Source organism: Citrus sinensis, chromosome 2, assembly GCF_022201045.2.
Source record: "Citrus sinensis cultivar Valencia sweet orange chromosome 2, DVS_A1.0, whole genome shotgun sequence".
In the NCBI taxonomy this organism is placed as follows: domain Eukaryota; kingdom Viridiplantae; phylum Streptophyta; class Magnoliopsida; order Sapindales; family Rutaceae; genus Citrus; species Citrus sinensis.
This window is the reverse complement of record NC_068557.1, coordinates 6,769,129-6,791,623: the sequence shown is the minus strand read 5'-3', so window position 1 is coordinate 6,791,623 and position 22,495 is coordinate 6,769,129. Positions and strand designations below refer to the sequence as shown.

Genomic DNA, 22,495 nt, shown 5'->3' with positions numbered 1-22,495 from the left:
TTTGCTTCTATATTTTGAGGAGGATTCCTGCTTCTTTGAAGTTAAACTATCTTTTATTATTTAAACAAATAAAAGGAAAAAAAAAACTAGTAATAATATCAGTGAAAAGTTTGGCAGTACCTTTTTAGGCTTCACTTTCACGTGATTTTAAACAAGACTGTAAAAATGCCGAAGGGTCAAGGTCAATAGTCAAAACTCAGAAAGTACTCCGGCATCCCAGTGCAAGTTAGTTGCAGCTGGTAGTGCAGAAGGAGATTTGATATCTCCTTTGCCGTCGCCATTACTTTGCCTATGATATATATATATTTTTATAAAATCATTATCACTTTCCTTTTTTATTATAATTATTAGTTGTTCGAATTTAATGCTTGTAACTTGCAATCATATTGGCGCACTGTGCTTTTCTGGTTCTTGATTGATTTTCGTCTCCTTTCTGCTGGAATCTTTTGCTTGTTTCTCTAAAAGCTCTTTTTCTTTTGCTAATATATTTTCAGGGAGTGAGATATATATATGCACATAGAAGGGTAGTTGTCTAATGAACCCAATTTGAAGTGGATGATTCAGAGTTGGACGAAAGTTGATGAGTGAGCAACAGTCAAATGAAGTGGATGATTCAGAGTTTAGTCTTTAGCCTAGTGGCTGGAAATTTGAGCTTTAAATTGTAGAATTATGTTATGGATTTGTATTTGTGGATGTTTATTACTTTAAAACTTTGAATTTTAGATTCTATATTGTGTTGTATTTGTTTTAGAACCTGAATGTGTTATATGTTCTATTTTTTTGCTCTTTGTCCAGCAAATTTTGTTGAACCAAAGTTAAGCAATTTGGTTCTGGTAGTCTAGTTCTGGATGTGTTATATGTTCTGTTTTTTTGTCCTTTATCCAGCAAATTTTGTTGAACCAATTCTAGGAAGAATACTGTAATGTATTTTTTCATGTAATACATCAAAACATCAAAACATCAAAACATCCCCTGTTAAATTCAGCAATCCAGTCTCTTAAAAAAAAAAAAAAAGCAATCCGGGTTCAAAACTTGGATTTTTCTGGGTTGAACCCGGACCGGACCCGGATTAAAAAAACCCGGGTTCAATGAGGGTCCGGTTATGAGAATTTTTTGTCCAGGTCCGGATCCGGAACAGCTAAATCCGGACCCAGACCTGGAAATTGCCATCCCTGATCCTTTCTTAAAATGTGCAAGTAAACATTAGAGTGAGAGGAATCCACACTCATCACTCCCACTCCAGAAAATAAACACAACAAAATTTATCCTATATTTAAAAATATTATAAAAGTTATATTTTGTTCGATTTTTCATTTCAATAATTGTCGTTGATAATTTAATAGAATTAAAAAAGAAAAAAAAAAGAAACCAATTTAACCTTAGTATTCCATGCATTAAGTTGCTTAGTAGTTATATTCAATATCAAGAGATATATTAAGAAATAAAACCTATGAAATAAAATAGTTTATTATTCATTTGATATGTCATAATTCCTCAAACAATTAAACAATAATAATCTAATCATAAAATTAAAATACCTTAAATATTTTTATGATATTAATATTTTTAAATTGAGTAAATGATAAAATTAAAACATTAAATAGGGATAAATAATTGTCAGAAAAAGAAGAAGTTTGGTGAGCTTCATATGTTATTTTACAATAAGAAATAACGCGTGAGAAACACGCGCTGTGGTAGCTCGTGGGTAATGTTTGTAACACCGAGCGAACAAAACCGGGGAAAGAGAAGGAACGGTAGGATGAAACTGTGAAAGTGAAAGAAATAAAAAGAACCCAAGCCCCGAGAAAAAACAGCAAACCAAACCGAACTCCCACTATAAAAAATTAACTCCTCAATAAAAAAAAAAAAAATTTAAAGAGATAGCGAGGGGGTGAGAGACAGAATTAAACTCAATAAAAACTCACCGCGGCACAAAGCCACGAAACCCAACCCCCCAATTCATGAATCAAAAATCCCCCCCATTTTGCTAATGCTTTGTAGCTTACTCTCGTTTCTAAAATAGAATCACCTGACAATTCCAACAACTCATATTTTCCCCCCCGAAAAAAAAAGGGACGAAAAAAAACACAACGTTATACGCCAATTTAAAATACCGAAAGAAAGAAAGGAGGAAAACAAAAAAGGGGGGGAATTATGAAAACGAGTAGAGAGAGAAAGGAGGATTCAGAAACTGTTCGTTCTTTGTTCGTTCGTTCTTCTTTTAAATCAAATATCACAATCTATTATTTCTTTTCATTTATTTATTTTTCAACACCACCAACAATTAATTATAAACTTATCGTCATTAATTATAGTTTTACTTTTGTTATTGTTCCCCAAATCTCACCGCACATCTCAATCAATCACGCACGCCAAAAACCAAAACAGCATGATCATCATCGAAACTCTTGGAGTTTTTATCATTTCTCGAGCTCGAGACCTAATCGTGGAGCAAGCGCCAAAACTGCGCGGCGAGTTCAGTTGAGCTGTCTTGCTTGCTGGAGATCTTGGAAGTTAGTCGAGTTTACAATTTTTATTTTTAGGGTTTATGGAGGCCGCTTCTGAAGCGGAGGAGAAGAAGAAGAAGAAGCCACTGGAAGCTGAAGTTAAGACTAAGCGCAAGATGAAAACTGCTTCTCAGCTTGAGATTCTCGAAAAAACTTACGCAGGTTTTTTTTTTTGTGTGTGTGTGTTCTTTTGTTCGTTTTATTTCTGTAGTTTTCTTCTTTTTTTTTCCTGGTTTTTGTTTAATTGTGAGTTCGATGTTTGTTACAGTTGAATCTTATCCGTCGGAAGCTTTGAGGGCGGAATTATCGGCGCAGTTAGGGTTGTCGGATCGGCAGCTACAGATGTGGTTCTGTCACCGGCGTTTGAAGGACCGGAAGGCTCCTACGGCGAAGCGGCAGCCAAAAGATTTTCAGTCACTTGTGCCAGCTGGGGAAAAAGAATTGGCGGGAAGTGAGTTGGTGCGAGGAGGTATGGCGGTTCAGAGGTTCTACGAGGTGCCTATGGCGCCAATGCTGCCGTTTCCACTCCCTCAGCGGAATATAGCGGAGATGAGGGCTATTGCTTTTGTGGAGTCTCAGTTGGGAGAGCCGTTGAGAGAGGATGGGCCCATTCTCGGCGTGGAGTTTGATTCCTTGCCACCTGATGCTTTTGGTAGACCTATAGGTAAATTTCTTTTCCTTTCTTTTCCTTTCTTTTTTATTTAATAAAAGCACTGCACAACGAGGACAATGCATGTTAATAGGTGTTTCTGTCATGGTTTAATGTAAGGGTTTAAAAATTAGTTGTAGATGAACAGATAAACCTTCCCAATTGGAGGGGTTAGAATTAGTTGTGTTTACATCTTGTGTTGTTTGCTTTTGGTCTTCATTCATGCAGTTTGCATGTCTTGGGTCCGTCAGTTTCTTGTAAGCCTACATCGGCAACTGAACTATGCTACTATCTCAGGGTAGTGTCTTGACTTGATCATTGCTTCTATTGTTTATGAAAAATTGAGGTTAGAAGGATTATCAGTATGCAGATTTTTTGTTGCTTAGTTGTGATTTTGGTTGAAAGGGTTTAAACAGAGAAAAGATTAATAGTATTTGCTTGTAATATTCCTTGATATTCATTGTTATTACTACCTAAGTTTGGTCCTTATTGGGAGCTGATGAGTTCAAATTGCTGAGTAATTGGGCTTGAAGCTCTCGCCTTACCAACGAGCCGACAGCTGATGGCTGTTGGTCACGACTACTACCAAAAAGCTCCAATGAAGATGAATATTTCACATGGAGGAGTGTGCATCTTTATGTTGGGTGTTCTTCTGTCGTGATCTTCCTTGTCACATGGTCATTTAACATGTTAGTCTGCATTTTCAGTACATCTCTGTTGGTTTATTTTTGAATTCTGTTTCTTCTTATAGTACGTTGACTAATTGACTCTGTGTAGAACAACATATGACAGCTTTGGTTTTGCTTGCTTCAGTTTTTGTGGTTTTATTTGCTGACGGTACTCAACAGTGGTTTGCCTAATAACTTCTTATACTACGCTAGGACCAGCAGCAATGGGGCATCAAAAGCACTCTGTACGCCCTCTTGAGGCCAAAGAATACGAACGGCTTGATGTGAAACCATTCAAGGTTGGACTGTTCTCATATATATGGCCTGGCTACAGATGATAATAGTAATTCTTTGCCAGCAATCTTTTTTATTCTGTTACGGGTTCATTTTTCCCCCCTAAGAGTATCTTTTGCATTTTAATACTGTAGTAGAATATTTTGCTTAGATTTATCTGGGATCAGACTGAGCCTGTAAACTTGAAAATGATGATGCGGAACGCCGAGATTGGTAAACATTGCACACTAAATTTGTGAGATGATTAATAGTGCACACGGAATGCTGGCTAGAAAATTTGAAAAGAAATGGTAACATGGAATGTCAAGATTGTTAACATGGTGTGTTAAACTGGTGACAAATAGTTAGTATCAAAAACAACAAATTCTAAACTGGAAAAATTAGACAACAAATGGTGTAACAGAATATAGGACTGATAGCGTGTTCAATCCATTCTGTTACCCATTTAACATGCTATGTTACTGGTTATTTTCCGTGTTACTACAACTTGTTATGTTACCATTTTGATGTTCCATGTTGCTATTCATCATGTTATTGGTTGAACTTGACATGTTACTAGTCTTGATGTGCATTATCTCTTTCACTTTCATTCTTACTAATTGAATTTTCTCACCAAAATCAACACCGTGATTCTATGTGGATTGATTAATTTTTGTCTTTCTGGAAATTACTTTCATTCCTTATAGTCATTCCAAATATTGGATTTGTTTATTTTCCTTTTTCTTTGATACCGATTAACTTTTTCTGCATAATATATCTTTTGGTCAATATGGAGTACTCCATTTTATTTTTTCCTCAGCAAAATAATTTGATGGAAAGTTGAAATAAAAATGATGGCAGGATATGTTCACCATTCACCCTCAGGGCGCAACAAGGACTGTCCATGAATACAAGTTTCTTCCAGAGCAACCAACTGTTAGGTCCGAGACACATGAGAAAGCTGCCTCATCTTACCCCTATGGTTCACCTGCTGATGGTTCAACTGCTAGGAATTCATCATTACGTGCTGGACATCCATTCATGCATGGAAGTGAACAAATATCTTCTGGATATGGTTTTCCAGGTCAGCTGCCTAACCTAAATCTTTTGTCTCATCAAGGTAGGCATAGCCACCTGTTGCCATCTGTTTCGGGAGAGTATGAAAATATTCTGCGAAAGAACTCCTTTATTAGTGCTGGTATGGATGCTCATGTTGGTGGCCAACCAATTACAGCAATGGACAATGCTTTTATTTCATCTGATAGGAGAGTCAGTCACGACGAGGATGTTTCACGGACGGAAAAGAAACGCAAGGTATTTTGTGCTTTATGAAGTACTGCATGTCAATAAACCATTGACCTGCAACTCATGTACGTTTATTTTCTTTTCGCAGAGTGAGGAGGCAAGAATAGCCCGTGAAGTTGAAGCACACGAAAAAAGGATTCGAAAAGAGCTAGAAAAACAGGATATTCTGAGGCGAAAGGTTTGACTTGCCATCCTTACTTCTATTCTGTAAAATCCTTATATTGTATACTGATATTATTATTGTGGATGTTAAGAGAGAAGAACAAATAAGGAAAGAAATGGAGAGACAAGACCGTGAAAGGCGAAAGGAAGAAGAAAGGTTATTGCGGGAAAAGCTGCGGGAGGAGGAGAGATACCTGAGGGAACAGAGGCGTGAACTTGAGCGGAGGGAGAAGTTTTTGCAGAAGGAATCAATCAGAGTAAGCTTGGAAGCCTATTACTTTTAAGTTCTCTTTTAACTTGGCATATGAGGATGAGCAATAGTTATAGTCTTGGTGTACTTAGGCAGAGAAAAGGAGGCAAAAAGAGGAACTACGCAGAGTGAAGGAGGCAGAACGACTTAAAGTTGCTAATGAGAGAGCAGTTGCTCGCAGAATTGCTAAAGAATCAATGGCACTCGTTGAGGATGAGCGCTTGGAACTCATGGAGTTAGCTGCATCAAGCAAGGGACTACCTACAATAGTGTCTCTTGATTTTGAAACTTTGCAAAATCTTGACTTATTCAGAGGTAGAGATTCTTTGAATGCTTTTGTTATTTTCTGTCTGACGATTGGGCAAATTGGAATTAAGATTATAAATTCAATAGTACTGAATCAAATTCTTTGTACTTTTGTGTGGGTATCTATGTGCGTACAAAATATATCTAGTATGATCTGGAAGCTTTAAACTTTATATGCTAGATTAATTCTGCAGTCCTGGAAGATTTTAATTTTCAGCAGAAATATTTTGAATTGATGTTTCCAATCTTGTCTCTAGAGTTTAGCATGTGGTCTGCAATTCAATTTGAATCATTTCCTGTACAAATTCATTATGTAGTTTTAACCATATATCAAAGTCATTTGTAATGCGTATCGGTTTCTTATTTTGTGTTGAAAATTATGGCCTTTTCTTTTGAAACTTAAGTTTTATGATTGACTTTCATCTTATGAGCATCTAACAGATAAGTCCTGTTTCAGATAGGCCCTGCACTTTCCCGCCCAAATCTGTGCAGTTGAAAAGACCATTTGCAGTTCAGCCATGGAATGATTCTGAGGACAATATAGGGAATCTTCTTATGGTGAGTTAGAGTAGTTGGCTTTCTGATGTTCTTTTCATACTCTTCCTCATAAAGATATGATATTTTATTGAAACTGAAGTGTTACATAGGAGTTTCTGATAATTGCCATGTTCCAGATTTTCTGCGTACACGGTAAATGGTGCATATACCAAAACAGGAAAAAGAATGTTGATTCTATATTTTCTCAATTTTCAAAGTCCATTATGGCACCTCAAACCATTGGCCATCTCAGAACACTCCATTTCCTCAGTTAATTTCCTTAGTTAACACACTTAATGTATATTTATCTTTTTCCTTGGCCTAGCTTTCTGTTATTACATGGCAAATTGAGCAAACCTGCTGATATCTTTTATATTGCCATTACTCTATCATCCTTTTGCATGAAATGATTCTGGTACTTTAATGAATTTGTTTTTCTTACCATATCTACATATATGCGGGGAATGCTCGACTGTTTAAAGAAGTAATTCTTCTGCTCAAAATCAAACAATTTGATTGGACTTTTTCAGCCAATTCACTTGTGAGCTGTGCTGCAGTTTAGTTGTTATTAATTTTTGGGTTCTTATAAGGACATTGAAATGTAATTTATCCTTTTTAGGTTTGGAGGTTCTTGATTACATTTGCAGACGTTCTTGGGCTTTGGCCTTTTACTTTGGATGAGTTTGTCCAGGCTTTTCATGATTATGTAAGTGCCTTTTCTATTCGCTGTCTAAGGAGATCTTTTTTTTGAAGTCTGTTTGTAGCTGGCATTGTCTTGTTTCTGATCTTCATACCATTTGTAACTCTCTGATCTTAAGGATCCAAGGTTGTTGGGTGAAATACATGTTGCTCTTCTAAGATCTGTAATCAAAGATATTGAAGATGCTGCAAAGACACCCTTCACCGGGCTGGGAGCAAACCAAAATAGTGCAGTAAATCCTGGGGGTGCACATCCACAGATTGTTGAAGGGGTAAGCTGTTGTTTTATTTGTTGTCACTGCTGCTATTTCCTTCATTCTGGGGTAGGTTCCTCATTCCTGCTCATTCTTTTTTTTTTTGTATTTTCATTTATTGTTTAAACATTCATGTCCGGTCAGGCATATGCTTGGGGCTTTGATATACGCAGTTGGCAGCTTCACTTAAATGCATTAACATGGCCTGAGATATTGCGGCAATTTGCTTTATCTGCTGGATTTGGGCCGCAATTGAATAAGAGGAATATTGAGAAAATGTATCCTCACGATAATAACGAGGTTTGTTTTTCCTTTTTGATGGACAACTTTCACTAAGCTGCTAGTTACGACCTAGTTCTTTTCTATACTATAGATGCTCATTTCTTTCATCATCTGTTTTAAGCTTGTCTTATAAAAGTCTAAATGCAAGAGAAAGATGATTTGATGCTAATTTTTGTGCATCTTGTTGAAATCAAAATGAAGCTGTATACAGCTCTGGAACAAATTGATCAACATGACTGGCTGGTTTAATTACTATCCATTTCAAAGCTTTAGTGCCAAATCTTGTATATTTAATGCTATTATATTCAAACTTCTTTACATATTTCTCCTTAGACGTATTTAACTTTTGAACTTGCAAGTTATTGCAAGATTTGGCCCACAATTGGATTTGAACCTTGGGTGGTTCTTGCTCTTGATTGGCAGGAGCTGACTTGCCCATAGTTCCTTGTTCTGAGACTCTATACACCCTTTTAACAATTGAGGCTGAAGCTCCACAACACTTGCATCTAAAGTTTATTCCTGTGGTCCACTAATTGTGTGGCTTCGGTGTAATTGTAATATTGTTGAGATAAATTCAGAACTGCTTTACTTCTGGGGATAGGTTGTAGGTGGTTAGATGCCTGCCTGTGACACATTGCTTGTAGTTCCTTGTGTCTATTATTTGTTGCTTCCATCCTATTCTTATTTATTTTGTCATTTTGGTCAGATGTAAGTTTGTTGCTGGTGTCTTTAATATTCAGTGGTGCTTGTCCTGAGATGTTTCTTCATGATATGTATGTAGTATTAAAGCACTTATCCGGTTAACTGTGGCGCAGTGTGTTCGTATGATCTTTGTTTTCACATGTTTGTAGACACTATGTTTTCTTGAATAAATTATGGGAAATTGTTTCAAAAGAACCTCCAGGGAACTTTTCCATCTATTAATGAAAATATGAGAGATAAGAGCACATAAATCCTCACCAATTGAGAATGCTCAAGAGTATATAAATTTATTTTCTTCAACCCGAAAGCAATCCGATGCATCTAATCTTAACATTCCAGAGTATTTAATTAATATTTTTCATAATTTATCTGCTATAATTTTTCTCTGTAATTTACTAATTTATTTTAAAATTACTTTGCTCTGTGTGTGCAGGGTAATGATGGAGAAAATATAATTTCTAATTTACGTAATGGGTCTGCAGTTGGAAATGCTGTTGCTATAATGCATGAAATGGGTCTATCAAATCTACGCCGATCTAGGCATCGGTTGACGCCTGGAACTGTTAAATTCGCTGCATTTCATGTTCTTTCTCTAGAGGGAAGTGAAGGCCTCACTATATTAGAAGTTGCAGACAAGATTCAGGTAACCCTGGAATTGTGACTTAGACATTTCTGTTGCTGATGGAACTCATTCTCCTTACTCTTTTTTCTTTTGATATTAGAAATCTGGACTAAGGGATCTGACAACGAGCAAGACACCAGAAGCTTCTATTGCTGCTGCCTTGTCTAGGGATACAAAGCTTTTTGAGAGAACAGCTCCTTCAACTTATTGTGTACGTGCTGCCTATAGGAAAGACCCGGGGGATGCTGACGCAATTCTTTCTGCAGCCAGGGAGAGAATCAGAGTATTTAAAAGGGGATTTGTAGATGGAGAAGAGGCCGATGATGCTGAAAGAGATGAAGAAAGGGATGAAGATTCAGATAGTGATGTACCAGAGGTTCCTGATGTTTATGACATGGATACTGACCTGAATTCAAAGGAGGAGACTCATGAATCTCTAGAAGCTAACAGTTGTGGTGCAAAAACTCCGTTGGGCAACAGAGAAGCGAATATTAAAGGTATAGAAAGCCCACAAGGTGACCTTGGCAATTCTGGTAGGGGTTTGTCTTCTAAGAATTCAGAAGACTTTGATGAGATAAAAGGAACTGGGGCTTTGACTGATCACTGTGAAGATGCTGCTGGAATTAGCAATGCTGCAACTCCTGATCAAACACACACAGATATTAATGAAAGCCATCCTGGTGAACCATGGGTTCAAGGACTAACGGAGGGAGAATATTCTGATCTCAGTGTTGATGAGCGGCTCAGTGCACTTGTTGCTTTAATTGGTGTGGCAATTGAAGGAAACTCAGTTCGCATTGCGCTTGAGGTATCTTCTTTTTTCTTTTCTTTTTTCCTTGATGAGAGCTTCCGAAAATTTTGCTTTGCATTTTTTTCTTTTTCATTAATCTGAAATATGGGCATTTCCAGGAACGCTTAGAAGCTGCAAATGCTTTGAAGAAGCAAATGTGGGCAGAGACACAGCTTGATAAACGACGAATTAAAGAAGATTGTATGTTGAAAATGCAATATTCATCATACATGGGGAACAAGGCAGAACCTAGTCTTGCAATTTCTTCTGCAGACGGTAGGCAAAGCCCTTTGGTTACTGTTGATGACAAAAGTAATGGGATGTTGGTGGACCTTAATCTCCAACAAGGACAGTTTGGTGAACCTCAGAAGGACCAAAATTGCAATACTAGCATGCCACCTGAAGGGAACCAAGATTACCCTGTCGGTCCAGATAATCTTGTAAATCAGCAATCAGCTTATGCTGCTGAGAAGTCACGCATGCAGTTGAAATCTTATATTGGTCAGAAGGCAGAGGAAACGTATGTGTGTAGATCATTGCCTCTTGGTCAGGATCGTAGACGTAATCGATATTGGCGTTTTATCACATCCATGTCTGAAAATGATCCTGGATGTGGCAGGATCTTTGTTGAGTTATGTGATGGTCGTTGGAGACTCATTGATTCTGAAGAGGTAGCATTTTCTCCTATTGACTCTATTTGCTGGCTATGTCATATCTGAATGTATAGTCTGTTTAACTTGCATACACAATCAATATGGATATCTTTTTTTTTCTTTATTTGGCATGTATAGCTGCTATTCACTTTTTACCTTGCGTCTTCTTATGATAGCAAACCCAAGGAAAGATTGCTGCATGAAATCTTTCTATAGCAAAACCATGATTTAACAGGCTGTCCATACTTTCTCATTCTGAAATTTTGTTTACCATAAAACATTTCTCAATTGACATATTTGATAAAATTTACATGTTTATACTATATCATCTGTTGTGTCCATGTTTTCCTTATTTTTTCGTACAAATCTTTTGATATTCTTCAAGCAGAGTTTTGATGCTCTTTTGACATCTTTGGATGTCCGTGGGCTTAGAGAATCCCATTTGCATTCGGTGTTGCAAATGATTGAGATGTCCTTTAAGGAAACTGTTAGGAGGAACTTGCAGCATGTTACCACGGAAGTGCAAAATCAAGAGACTGTCAAAGCAGAAGTTATTGAAAGGGCTTCTTGCCCTGATTACACTGGCACTGATAACCCCAGCAATATTGTGTGTGATTCTGATTCTGAAATATCAGACACATCAACATCTTTCTCAATTGAGCTTGGAAGAGATGACGTTCTGAGAAATGACGCCTTGAAGCGATATCAAGATTACGAGAGGTGGATGTGGAAGGAATGTGTCAATTCTTCAATATTATGTGCCATGGAGTATGGGAAGAAAAGGTGCAAGCAAGTTCTGGGTGTATGTGATTACTGCCATGATTTATATTTTTTCGAAGACAGCCACTGTCCCTCTTGCCACAAGACCTTTGATACTTCTAAGAGGTACCTAAATTTTTCTGAGCATGTTGCTCAATGTCAAGGAAAGCTGAAGATGAACCCTGCCTGGTCTTCGTGTACTTCATTCTCTTCTCCTTTGAGAATCAGATTGCTCAAAGTGCTATTAGCTTTGTTTGAGGTATGTCTCTGACTTTTTTGGTTGGATTATATAATTGATAATTTCTTATGTCACTACTGTTTTACCTCCTAGTTTCTCTCTAAAGTACCCTTTTTTGTTAGAACTTTTGTCATTGCCATACAATTTATGGTGTTTATTTTTTGTGCCTGAATTTCTGAATGTCCGCCACCGACCCTCCTAGGGTTCTGTCCCATCAGAAGCTTTTCAATCTATTTGGAATGACAGCTATAGAAACTCCTGGGGAATGAAACTTAACTCCTCATTATCAGCTGATAGCCTTGTTCAGGTATAAGGTTTCACCTTTTTTCTTCTCAATACTTGTATCTGGTCAGAATTTATAACATTTTCTTTTTCTCTTTCTGCTTTATTTTTGTCCATTCTCCCATTTAATGCTTTAATGTCCAACATAGTGAGAATAGTTCCATTGCTTGACATGTCAGATGAAACTCATTTCCTGTTGATGCATCATGTTTTGATTCTCCAGTAGTTGGAGGTCAGTGCGGCCAGATTTCTCCTGTGGACTTGCTTCATTTTGGGTGACTTCTTGAAAGACCAGAAGTAACTAAAAGTTCAGCAAAACTGGAAGCACAAATAATTTAAAAATGATTTTGTGAACTGAATCCAGATATGATGTCTTAATCTACTATGTCCAAGTTTACCCCGTCTCTTTCATTCCTTATCTTGATATCTATTGTTAGATTTTTCTTCTGAACTTCTTTTAGAATTTTGATCTAAATAGTTTCTGGTGGTTATAATCGGTGTCACTTCACAGTAATCAATTTAGCGTAAAGTTTGAGTCACTTCCTAAAAGTATATCTGAATTGGAGGATCAAATCTGGTAAAATCAAATGGGTTTGTTAGCTTTTTTCATTTTCTCTTTACCTGTTCCTTTAAATTTCTTTTTATCTCTGTAGTTAATAGAATTGTGTGAAAACATGTAACCCCCTGATGAAGCTGGGATATTCTTTTATTCGCTATTGTTTGTCATTTCTTTCTTTAAATGTTTCTGGATTTACATTTACTTTTGAAGAACTCAGAAAGTTGGAAAATGCATTTATTTTTCAGATTCTTACGCAGCTGGAGAATGCCATAAAGAGGGACTATTTGTCCTCAAACTTTGAAACAACTAGTGAGTTCTTGGACTCATCTAACTCATCGGCATGTACTTTTAACAGTTCTTCCAGTCCAGAAATAGTTTCTGTACTACCATGGGTACCAATAACGACAGCTGCTGTAGGTTTAAGGCTCATGGAGCTTGATAGATCCATAGCTTATTTACCACATCAGAGAGTGGAGTTTCAGAAGGAAAAAAGAGAAGGCAACTTAATGGTGAGTAGCCTTTTCTGTTCTCAAATTTGCAGCTTTAATATAATTCTTTTAAGGGAAAATATCCACTCCATCTGTTTGTTTTGCCTTTTTCAAAAATACACAATTTTTTTTTTCAGCGTGCCACCTGAAGTTTGCCCTTTATTGCACTCGTCCACTTCCGTCTAACCGTTAGAAAGTTGCTGACGTTAGATGGGTAAAATGGGCATTTCATTCGAATATATAAAATTATTCTATATTATGCTAATTTTTTTTTTAAAAAGAGTAAAACAACGTCATTTAACACGATTTGAAAATTAAAAAAAAGGAAAGAAAATTGATGTTGTTTAACTCAATTGAAAGAGAAGAAATAAATACAAATTTTCTAAATCTAACAAGCAGCAAACACTATATTCCTCCAAAAAAATAAATACAAATTTTTTAAATTTTGCAAGCAACAAGCACTATTTTCCTCTAATTTCTAGCATTCACCTTTGTGTTTAACTCTTTTGCTTGAAAAAACTTATATCCGGTCAATTTATCTTCAATTTCCCTTTATTTTGGGTTAAATTGTAATTTTGAGGGGTAAAAGGGTCATTTTATTAACATTCCGTTAAATCCACTAACGGAGATTAGATGGAAGTGGACGAATGCAACAAAAGGCAAACTTCAGGTGGCGCGCTGAAAAAAAAAAGTGTATTTTTAAAAAAGACAAAATAAACAGGTGGACAGTGGATAATTTCTCTTTTTTTAAATACAAAGTAATATAATTTTTTACGCACTCTGAGATGCTTATATCAATATTGTTTTAGTTAACAATAATTATCAGACTAGGTAGGCCTAAACTCTGATTTTCTTTTAATGAGATATGATATGAAGGAAAGAGTTTATGACTAATGATTCTGGTTCATTAGAAAAGAAAATTGAGGATCAGAAATGTTGGTTAGCAAGGTCTAGAAAATTAGTTCCTTTTCTTGAGAATTGTCACATAAAGTTTGATTACTACTACTAGTAGTGAAGGCAAGTTGAGAATCTGTGGTTGTTCTTGAAAACTGTGTGCAAACTTCAAAATCACCCTTACATCTTGGGTGATAGATTTTATGCTTTAAAACCTAATGAAAGTTATGTCTCTGTCGATTTAGTAAGGCAAAGCTGTATGCGAAACCTATTTAGGGTAGCTACCTCAGCACAGCTGCCCCAAATGGACCCTTAGAGAATTGGGGTAACCTATGGGTATCATTGTCCTGGTCTTCCTTGATTCATATACTGCAGCAGTAATTATCTGACTTTAGTTTGAGTTTTACTACTCCAGGGAATTGTTTTCTTGACCGTTTTCTCTCCTTTAAATTCCTTAGAAGCTTCCATCAAAATATGCTGCTGTGAAAAACACCAGAGATGGTGAAGACCAAGTAAATTATCTTCAAGTTGAAGAAGCTAACAGGGTTGGTGTGGGGATTGGATTTGCTGCCCCTAGTCATGGACGAGGGATCTGTGGAGGGGCCCGTGGATGCCTGAATACTGGAAGATCTCAGAAAAGAGTAGCTGGTTCCAGAAGGGATTCTGGTAAAAGAAGCACAAACACCAAGAGTGGGAGACTAGTACTGGTATTGAAAGGTCAATCTCATGGGCAAGGAAGTCGTAAGCGTGGTCGTCGCAGTGCTAGAAGTAGGCGGAAATCAACAAAGAGGGTGGTTGTGGAGAAAGATGCTCCAAAGCAAAGCATCTTTGATAAACCAAGAGACTTAGCAGGGGATGGGTGGAATAGAGATGAAATTCCTAGATTGCAAGTAGACGATGCTGAAAATGCTAGCATCTCAGGAAGATCGGGGTACGGTGAAGAAAATGGTCAAGCAACAGGAGATGAATACAATGATATGATAGATGAATATGCAGGTGGTTTTAATAGTAGGTCAAATGACTTGCAGGAGGGAAGTGATGATATTGTAGATGGTGATGAAGAAGATGATGAGGATGAAATGGGAGACGGCGGTGCAGAAGATGAACAAGGTTATTTGGACGTTGAAGAGTATGTAAATGAGGAGTCCGATGAAGAGGGAATCAGGGATGGAGATGGAGGCCAGATTGGAGACCCTGACGAAGGTACAGGGGCATCATCTTCAGATCTCAGTGACTAACAAAAGCAACTTAACTGTGAAGAGTTACTGACTTGGTAGAAGTGTCTTCATGACAAGTTGGATTCTGCAGCGTTCTCTCTGTAGCTAAAAAGAAAAAGAAAAAAATCTTTTAACAGTTGGCGTTTTATTGCCATGTCCGCTGTATTAAAATTATATTGACGGATCATGGACGGCCCTTAATTGGCCTGTAGCCAATAGATTAAGGGCCCCTGAGCCATTTAATTGTCAAATGTCAACCCAACCGTCTTTGCACACACGGTAGCGGATTTTATTGGCAGTACTTCATTCCAATTAATCAGATGTAGATAATAATCCCCGTATACGGAGACTTGTGAACAGCTTGTCAGGCCGATGTAAAACCAGCTGAAGTTGGTAGAATAATACTTAGCAAAGAATAAAATTAGAATAATATCGAAAGATCTCTTCTGCAAATAGGCAACGCTTAACTTACATTTGATGTAAGTAACATTCTAAAAGAAAAATATCAACTGGAACCCTTAGACTTAATGGAAACTACATTAATAGAATTAAAAGAGATCCTTTTAAATCTTAAAGAAGAAATGAAAGAAATTAAACAAGAAATAGGAAAAATAAAAATAGAACTATCCACAATACAAATGACCCAAAAGAAGAATAAAAAGATAGAAAAACTTGAAATATTAAAATCAGGTATAATTGGAACAAGCTTTAAAAAGCCTGTAATGAAATCTCAAATAAGAAGTTATGATGATTGGTTTATAAAAACACAATACCCAAAAATATTAGAAGAATCTGAAAAACTAAAAGCAAAATTAAAAAATAAAGAAAAAGGCAAAGAAAAATTAAAAATAAAAGAAGTTACACCTAGTGATTCAGAATAATGGAAAATATAGAAGAATTAACAGAAAAATTTAGTGATATAAATCTCAGTGACTTAGAAGAATTTGAAAAAGAATATTGCATAAAAATGAATGTCGCTGGAGGTCCAGAATTAAAACCTGATATAGGAGAACCAAGCCATAGGTACGAAACAAATAAAAAGAAAAACCGACCATTTTTTGAGTATTATCCACCCATTAAAGATACTCCCTGGAAGAAAGAGTATCAACTTAATAATGATCATTTAATGCCAATAAGCAATGCAGGTACATTCTTAGATTTAGACTGCAAAATAGATCTCCGAAAAGCTTTAGTAGAATGGGGAATGCAAATGAAATTATTTTTTATATTTAATGGATCTAGAGATGATTGGAATGTAGAAATAGAAGAAGAAAAGGTAAATATATTTGCCGATATTTTAATAGCAAGTTTTACAGGAAATGTATTTAATTGGTGGAAAGGATTAAGTGGAGATACACAAAAACTAATAAAAGATTCAACCAAAATAGCACTAGGAAGAGATAAAGGATTAGGGATTGAAAGAATAATCGAATATATTGCTAATGAATTTTTAGGAGAAGATTGGATAGAAAATACAGAAAATGAAGCAAAGAGTGATAAATTAGAAGCTAGAATGAAACTAATAAATTTGACAATTTGTAACATGTGTTTTGTAAAAGAATATACATATGAATTTAGTAAATATTATTATACCCAATTCATGAGTCATGAAGACCAAAGTATTTACAAAAATTTATACTACTCTAAATTACCATACCCCTGGAATGGATACTTCATTAATGAATACGAAAAATACACTAATAGTAGTTATAATAGACTCCCAGACACATTAGGAGCACGAATAAGATTCTTAAATACAAGATTAAGTGAAATATGCATCCAAAGAAGTTTAATAAAAAAGAGTAAAAATATAACAAAAATATGTTGTGAAAAAACGGAAATGCCTACCCAATGGGGATGTTATATACCTCATAAGAAACGTAGAAAGTTTCATCATAAAGAAAAAAGATATAAAAAATACAATAACTTTAAAAGAAAATACAAAAAATCAGGAAGAAAGTATTATAAAAGAAAATTTAAAAATCAAAAGAAAACATTAGATAAATCCAAGTGTAAATGCTGGAATTGTGGAGAAATAGGGCACATAAGTACAGATTGTACAAAAAAGAAAGTTAGACTCCTTAGAGAAGATTTTGAAGACATAGAAAATGATTTAGGAGAAATAACAAATTTATCAGACTATGAAGGAAAGGAAGTTTATATGGCAGAAGATTCAGAATATGAATCTAGATAAAGAAGGATTGTCAGAAAAAGAAGAAATAGAAGAAATAGAAAAAGAAGAAAATAAAAATGGATATAGTCTTGTAGCTACATTCAATAAAGAAAAATACAACAAACTTTTAAAATTAAATATGGAAAAACCAGAATATGGAATAATCCATAAATTTAGAGATATGTTTAAAAGAAATAGAATAATATTACACGAATACTATGAACAAGAAAAAGCTGTAACAATTACACAAGCAGAAGGGAATATTAGATTTAGCCTAATAAATAAAAGATCAATAGAATTAGCATTAAGAAAAATAAAAAGCGAATCAACCAAAGAAAAAATTCAATATGTATATCTGGCAGAAATCCAAATCTTAATAAAATCTCTTTTTAAAGAAGGAATAGATAGCCCCATAGTTCTATCATTACATGACCAAAGATTTATTGACCCTAGTATAAGACATTTAGGGACAATAGAAGGAAATTTATGTTATACTAAATTATTATTTACCTGTCACCCTAGGTATTGCGTACATATAAAAGATAAGAATATAGATGAAACATTAAGTTTACATTTTAAATTATTAAAAAAGAATCTCATGAAAGAAGGAAATAGAATAATGACAATACATTACTCAGCTTTATATAGTTTATGTAATTCAAACTATGGAGAAATATATGGGAATAAACCCTATATAGAAATAAATAAAGACTGCGAAGACATAGCAACATACATAGAACCAGTTATCCAAGATTATAAAATCCCTATTAACTATGAACTAAAAATAGATGATAAAAAATAATTTTTAGACAACAACAATGAAAACTCCATTATTCCCATAAGCTTTGCTGGAAAAACTTTAATGAAAGGAAGTTCCTTTAGAAGAATAAGTACTGATAAACAGATACTCAGACCTGTACCAACATCTAATGTAATAAGAATACCTGGACAATATTTTAATGGAATATACTATACTGCAAGAATACCTATACTATTAGATACTGGTACAAGCCATAATTATATGAATCACACAAAAAATAAAGGACTTTTAGTAAAAGAAAAAGAAATCCCATATGAATATACTGATTTTAATGGAAATAAACATACATGTAAACAGGAAGTTAAAGTCCCAATAATTATAGAAGGACTTAGAATAATAGTAGCATGTTATATAGATTCATTTATGACCACAGATCCAGAAAAACATATAGTACTAGGAAATAGTTTTTTAAATGATTTAGAATATTACAAAATTGAACCAAATAAGATAACTTTCTTAATACAAGGTGAAAAGATAGTTTGTGAAACATGTTAAGACAAGCTTACATAAAATACCCCATGTCTGTTTATATACAAATAAATGTACCCGAAAAAGATATAGATACTTGTGCTTTAATAGACACAGGTAGTGAAATTACTATCATGAAATCCTTTATATCCAATCAATGGAAATCAAATGGACAGTTAAAAATTATTGGTATCACTGGAGATAAACAACAGGTAAATCAGTCCATCTTAAACTATGAAATATTATTAGGAAGTAAAATAGTTCGTGTTAACCAAATCTTTCAATATAATACTATGGATTGTGATATCCTTTTAAGTAATGATTTCATACAACAATTTCAATATTATCAGCAGACTCCTTATATGATCACTCTTAAAACTCCTTGTAACCATATACTTCGTATTCCTCGGGAATTTAAACCTTATCGAGTTCAGCCAGCCCAGCGTGGTGATAAATATATTTATGAAAAATATTATTTAATACAAAAAGGACAGAGTTATAATATACAATTAGAGACAATAAAATCACAACTTGAAAAAGTTTATAAAGAAAACCCATTAGCATTATGGAAACCAGATCATCCTAAAGCAAAAATAGAATTAATTGAAAATAGAATAATAAGATTGAGACCCATGATGTATACAGAAGAGGATAGAGAAGAATTTAAAATTCAAATAAAAGAACTACTAAACTTAAAACTTATTAGAAATAGTAATAGTCCACATAACAGTCCTGCTTTTATGGTTAGAAAAAGAGCAGAACAGGTTAGAGGAAAAGTAAGAATGGTAATAAATTATAAAGAACTAAATAAATATACAAAATTTGATGGATATTTTCTCCCTAATAAAGAAGTATTAATAAATCTTGTAAAAAATAGAACCTATTATTCTAAGTTTGACTGCAAGTCAGGATTTTGGCAGATAAAAATGGAAGAAAATAGTATTCCATATACAGCCTTTAGTACCCCACAGGGACATTATGAATGGCTAGTAATGCCTTTCGGATTAAAAAATGCCCCTCAAATTTTTCAAAGTAGGATGGATAAAATATTTATGAATTATAATTATATAATAGTCTATGTTGATGACATATTAATAGCATCAGAAACAATAGAAGAACATAGAAGTCATTTAAAGGAATTTGTTAATATATGCATAAAAGAAGGTATAGTTTTATCCAGTAGAAAAGCAGTTATAGAATATAAGAAAATAGAATTTTTAGGAATGATTCTTGATAAACAAGGAATAAGACTTCAGAGCCATATATGAAGAAAAATAACTGAGTTCCCAGATAAATTAGAAAATAAACAACAAATACAGAAATTTTTAGGATGCTTAAATTATGCTGAAGGATTTATAAAAGATCTAGCAAAAAAGAGAAATATGCTTCAGAAGTTATTAAGAAAAAACAATATGAGAGGTTGGGGTGAGGAACATACAGAAACTGTAAAAAACCTAAAACAATAATGTAAAAATCTTCCTGCTTTAAGATTACCAAATGAAAAAGATAAACTTATAATACAAACAGATGCATCTGATTTATATTGGGGAGCAATTCTTAAAACTGATATAAATGAAATTTGTCGATATACTAGTGGAACGTTTAACCAAGCACAAATAAACTATCCTGTACATGAAAAAGAACTCCTTGCAATATACAAAGGAATTAAAAAGTTTTCATTATTTTTACTTCAAAAACAATTTACTGTAGAAACAGATAATTCTCAAGTAAGTTCTTTTATCAATAGAATTTTACCAAATGAACCTCAGTACAGAAGGTTGCATAGATGGCAAGCTTATTTATCTTATTATAATTTCAAAATAATACATATCAAAGGTACTAACAATTTCCTTGCAGATTTTTTAAGTAGGAACATAGAATTTGGAGAATGAATCCAGAAGTAAATAGAATCATCGGCAAAATAGAAGCCGAGATACAAAGACTCAAAACTGAAGCATCTGACATAATTGATGCAATAAACTATATAAAGGAGGCTTCCGAGGCCCATGAGAAATGAGTAAATTTGTTAGAGTCATACATAGACGACTTAACAAAGACACTCTCAATAAACGTTAACCCAATAAATATAGGAAGCAGCAGTGGACCCTTCAGAGAAGATAAACCAATCTCTGATCCAGAACTAAATAAAACCATATCAATAGAAGTCGAGTCACCAAAATCAGATCCTCCAAACAAGTTTATCGAAATAAACAATCCTTTCGTAGAAGAAGAGGAGAAACCCCTAAATCCAAAAGAAGAAGAGTATAAACAGTTCTCTACATGGGTATATTCCACATGTTCTCATAATAATACAATTTTTAAAGCCCCGGGAAAAAATATGTACCCTAGAATGATTGCTACCAAAGGAGCAGATCCACTCCTTGTTGGAAAAATAGCAAAATATGGATATCTAGATTTAGTATATCCGGACATAAGCCTTCAAGAAATAGCTAGCCTTGATGATTTGTTAATCAAAGAAGTATCCAGGTTTGCCCAAAAAAGACCAATATACTTGAAGTTTTATACCATTAGCCCGGAATACTATCAAAATATAGAATACCAGGCCTTTTACATGATCTCTGTAGGCCATCTCACAAAAAATTTCAAAGTTGAAGTTGGGACAGAATATACAAATGTTCCACACATAAATGAATCCTGGATCAGAACACGAAGAGCCAGAGGAATAAAAGCCATATGGAACATAGCAAAAGATCTGTACAAAAGGAATTTCAGAACCATTATCAAGTTCTAAAATTACATCCTTATAACTTCTGAGGATGGACGTACACCTTCTAATCTATTATTAGACTTCATCAACGAAATAAGCACTATGCGTTTCTCCAGTAGCAGTAAAACCATGGAGCAGGCTTACCAGCTCATGGAAGTGGCAGACAACATAAAGAGAATGCCCGACAAAGCAAAAGCATAAAGAAGATGCCCGACAAAGCAAAAGCATAAAGCAGATGCCCGACAAAGCTAAAAGAGAAGGCATAATAGAAATAAGTGGAAAATAATACGTAAGCAATGATGTAAAAGCCCAATCATATAAGGGCAGAAATGTAATATATCAATGTAAAAAGCCCAATAGAAGAAGGGCAATAATGTAACCAAAGAAAGATATAAATAAACGAAAGAGAGAAGAACTCAGGGAGCTTCTCATTCAGCCATAATTCAATTATCTTCTCAAGTCTCCAAAAACAATGAACAGCTAAAAAACCTCCCAGCTCTAATTCCTAAATCAAGACATCTCTAATAAAAAACAAAATAACCCCATAGAAAGGAAAGAGAAACCTATATTTATTCAACATTTCTAAGCCAGACGATCAAAATCCATACAGTAAGGCCGATCGAGTCCGCTGATCCCGTTAAGGCAAGGAGGCCGTTGAGGGAATAAGGACAACCAGGCTGCAGGTCACTGGAAAAGGATTGAAAGGCAAGGAAACAAGAATAAGCTAGGTAATAATTCTCTAACCTTATCTTTGGTGGAAGTTTGTTGATGATTGATGATGAGGAGATTATGGAGGAAGAGATGATCCTTAAACATGAATAACCATCTATTGTTAGGAAATTCTAAAGAACATATAATAAATTCGACAACCAGGATAACATATAATGATTATATGATGATAATAGATTTTAATTTAGGATCTTTTAAACAAAGTTCATATTTTTTAAACAAAGAAGAGCTTGTTAGAACAGAAGACCTACAAGCAGTATATGCTACTGACTTACCAAAAGAAATAAAACGAAAAATTATAAACCATATCGAAATAGATAATTTAAAGCATAATATAATTATGTTAACAGTAGAACAAGGAATTGACATAGCATTAGCATATATAGAAAATGAAAATAGAGAAATTGGACCATCATATATAAATTATATAGAAAATTCTGATAATGAAGACCTTGAAGTCTAAGAAGTGTTGAAATTAACA

General features: G+C 34.6%; 1 protein-coding gene across 10 annotated transcripts; it reads left to right on the top strand.

The window, feature by feature from the left end:
• Positions 1 to 1,942: 1,942 nt before the first annotated feature.
• On the top strand, positions 1,943 to 15,371 carry LOC102620408 (homeobox-DDT domain protein RLT2-like). 10 transcript variants are annotated; one of them, XM_025095341.2, is made up of 19 exons: positions 1,946 to 2,193; positions 2,389 to 2,669; positions 2,776 to 3,171; positions 4,005 to 4,123; positions 4,959 to 5,411; positions 5,491 to 5,580; positions 5,657 to 5,821; positions 5,907 to 6,129; positions 6,578 to 6,678; positions 7,277 to 7,363; positions 7,476 to 7,628; positions 7,755 to 7,910; positions 9,028 to 9,237; positions 9,317 to 10,024; positions 10,126 to 10,677; positions 11,048 to 11,677; positions 11,859 to 11,963; positions 12,743 to 13,006; positions 14,338 to 15,371. In XM_025095341.2, the coding sequence occupies exons 2-19, from the start codon at positions 2,549 to 2,551 to the stop codon at positions 15,115 to 15,117; spliced, it is 5,313 nt and encodes a 1,770-aa protein (XP_024951109.2). In that variant the 5' UTR covers positions 1,946 to 2,193; positions 2,389 to 2,548; the 3' UTR covers positions 15,118 to 15,371. The 10 variants fall into 10 exon arrangements, with proteins under 10 accessions (XP_006470174.2, XP_024951110.2, XP_024951109.2 ...); XM_015527728.3 differs by having other exon boundaries at positions 1,946 to 2,204; XM_006470106.3 differs by having other exon boundaries at positions 1,946 to 2,669; positions 12,743 to 12,806; positions 12,915 to 13,006.
• The last annotated feature ends 7,124 nt before the right edge of the window (positions 15,372 to 22,495 follow it).

Excerpts from the sequence above, each read along its gene's own strand:
- LOC102620408 (XM_025095341.2), top strand. The coding sequence starts at position 2,549 with ATGGAGGCCGCTTCTGAAGCGGAGGAGAAGAAGAAGAAGAAGCCACTG. Across the intron at positions 11,964-12,742 it reads CAGCTGATAGCCTTGTTCAG|ATTCTTACGCAGCTGGAGAA; the intron begins GTATAAGGTTTC and ends TTTATTTTTCAG. Across the intron at positions 13,007-14,337 it reads AAAGAGAAGGCAACTTAATG|AAGCTTCCATCAAAATATGC; the intron begins GTGAGTAGCCTT and ends TAAATTCCTTAG.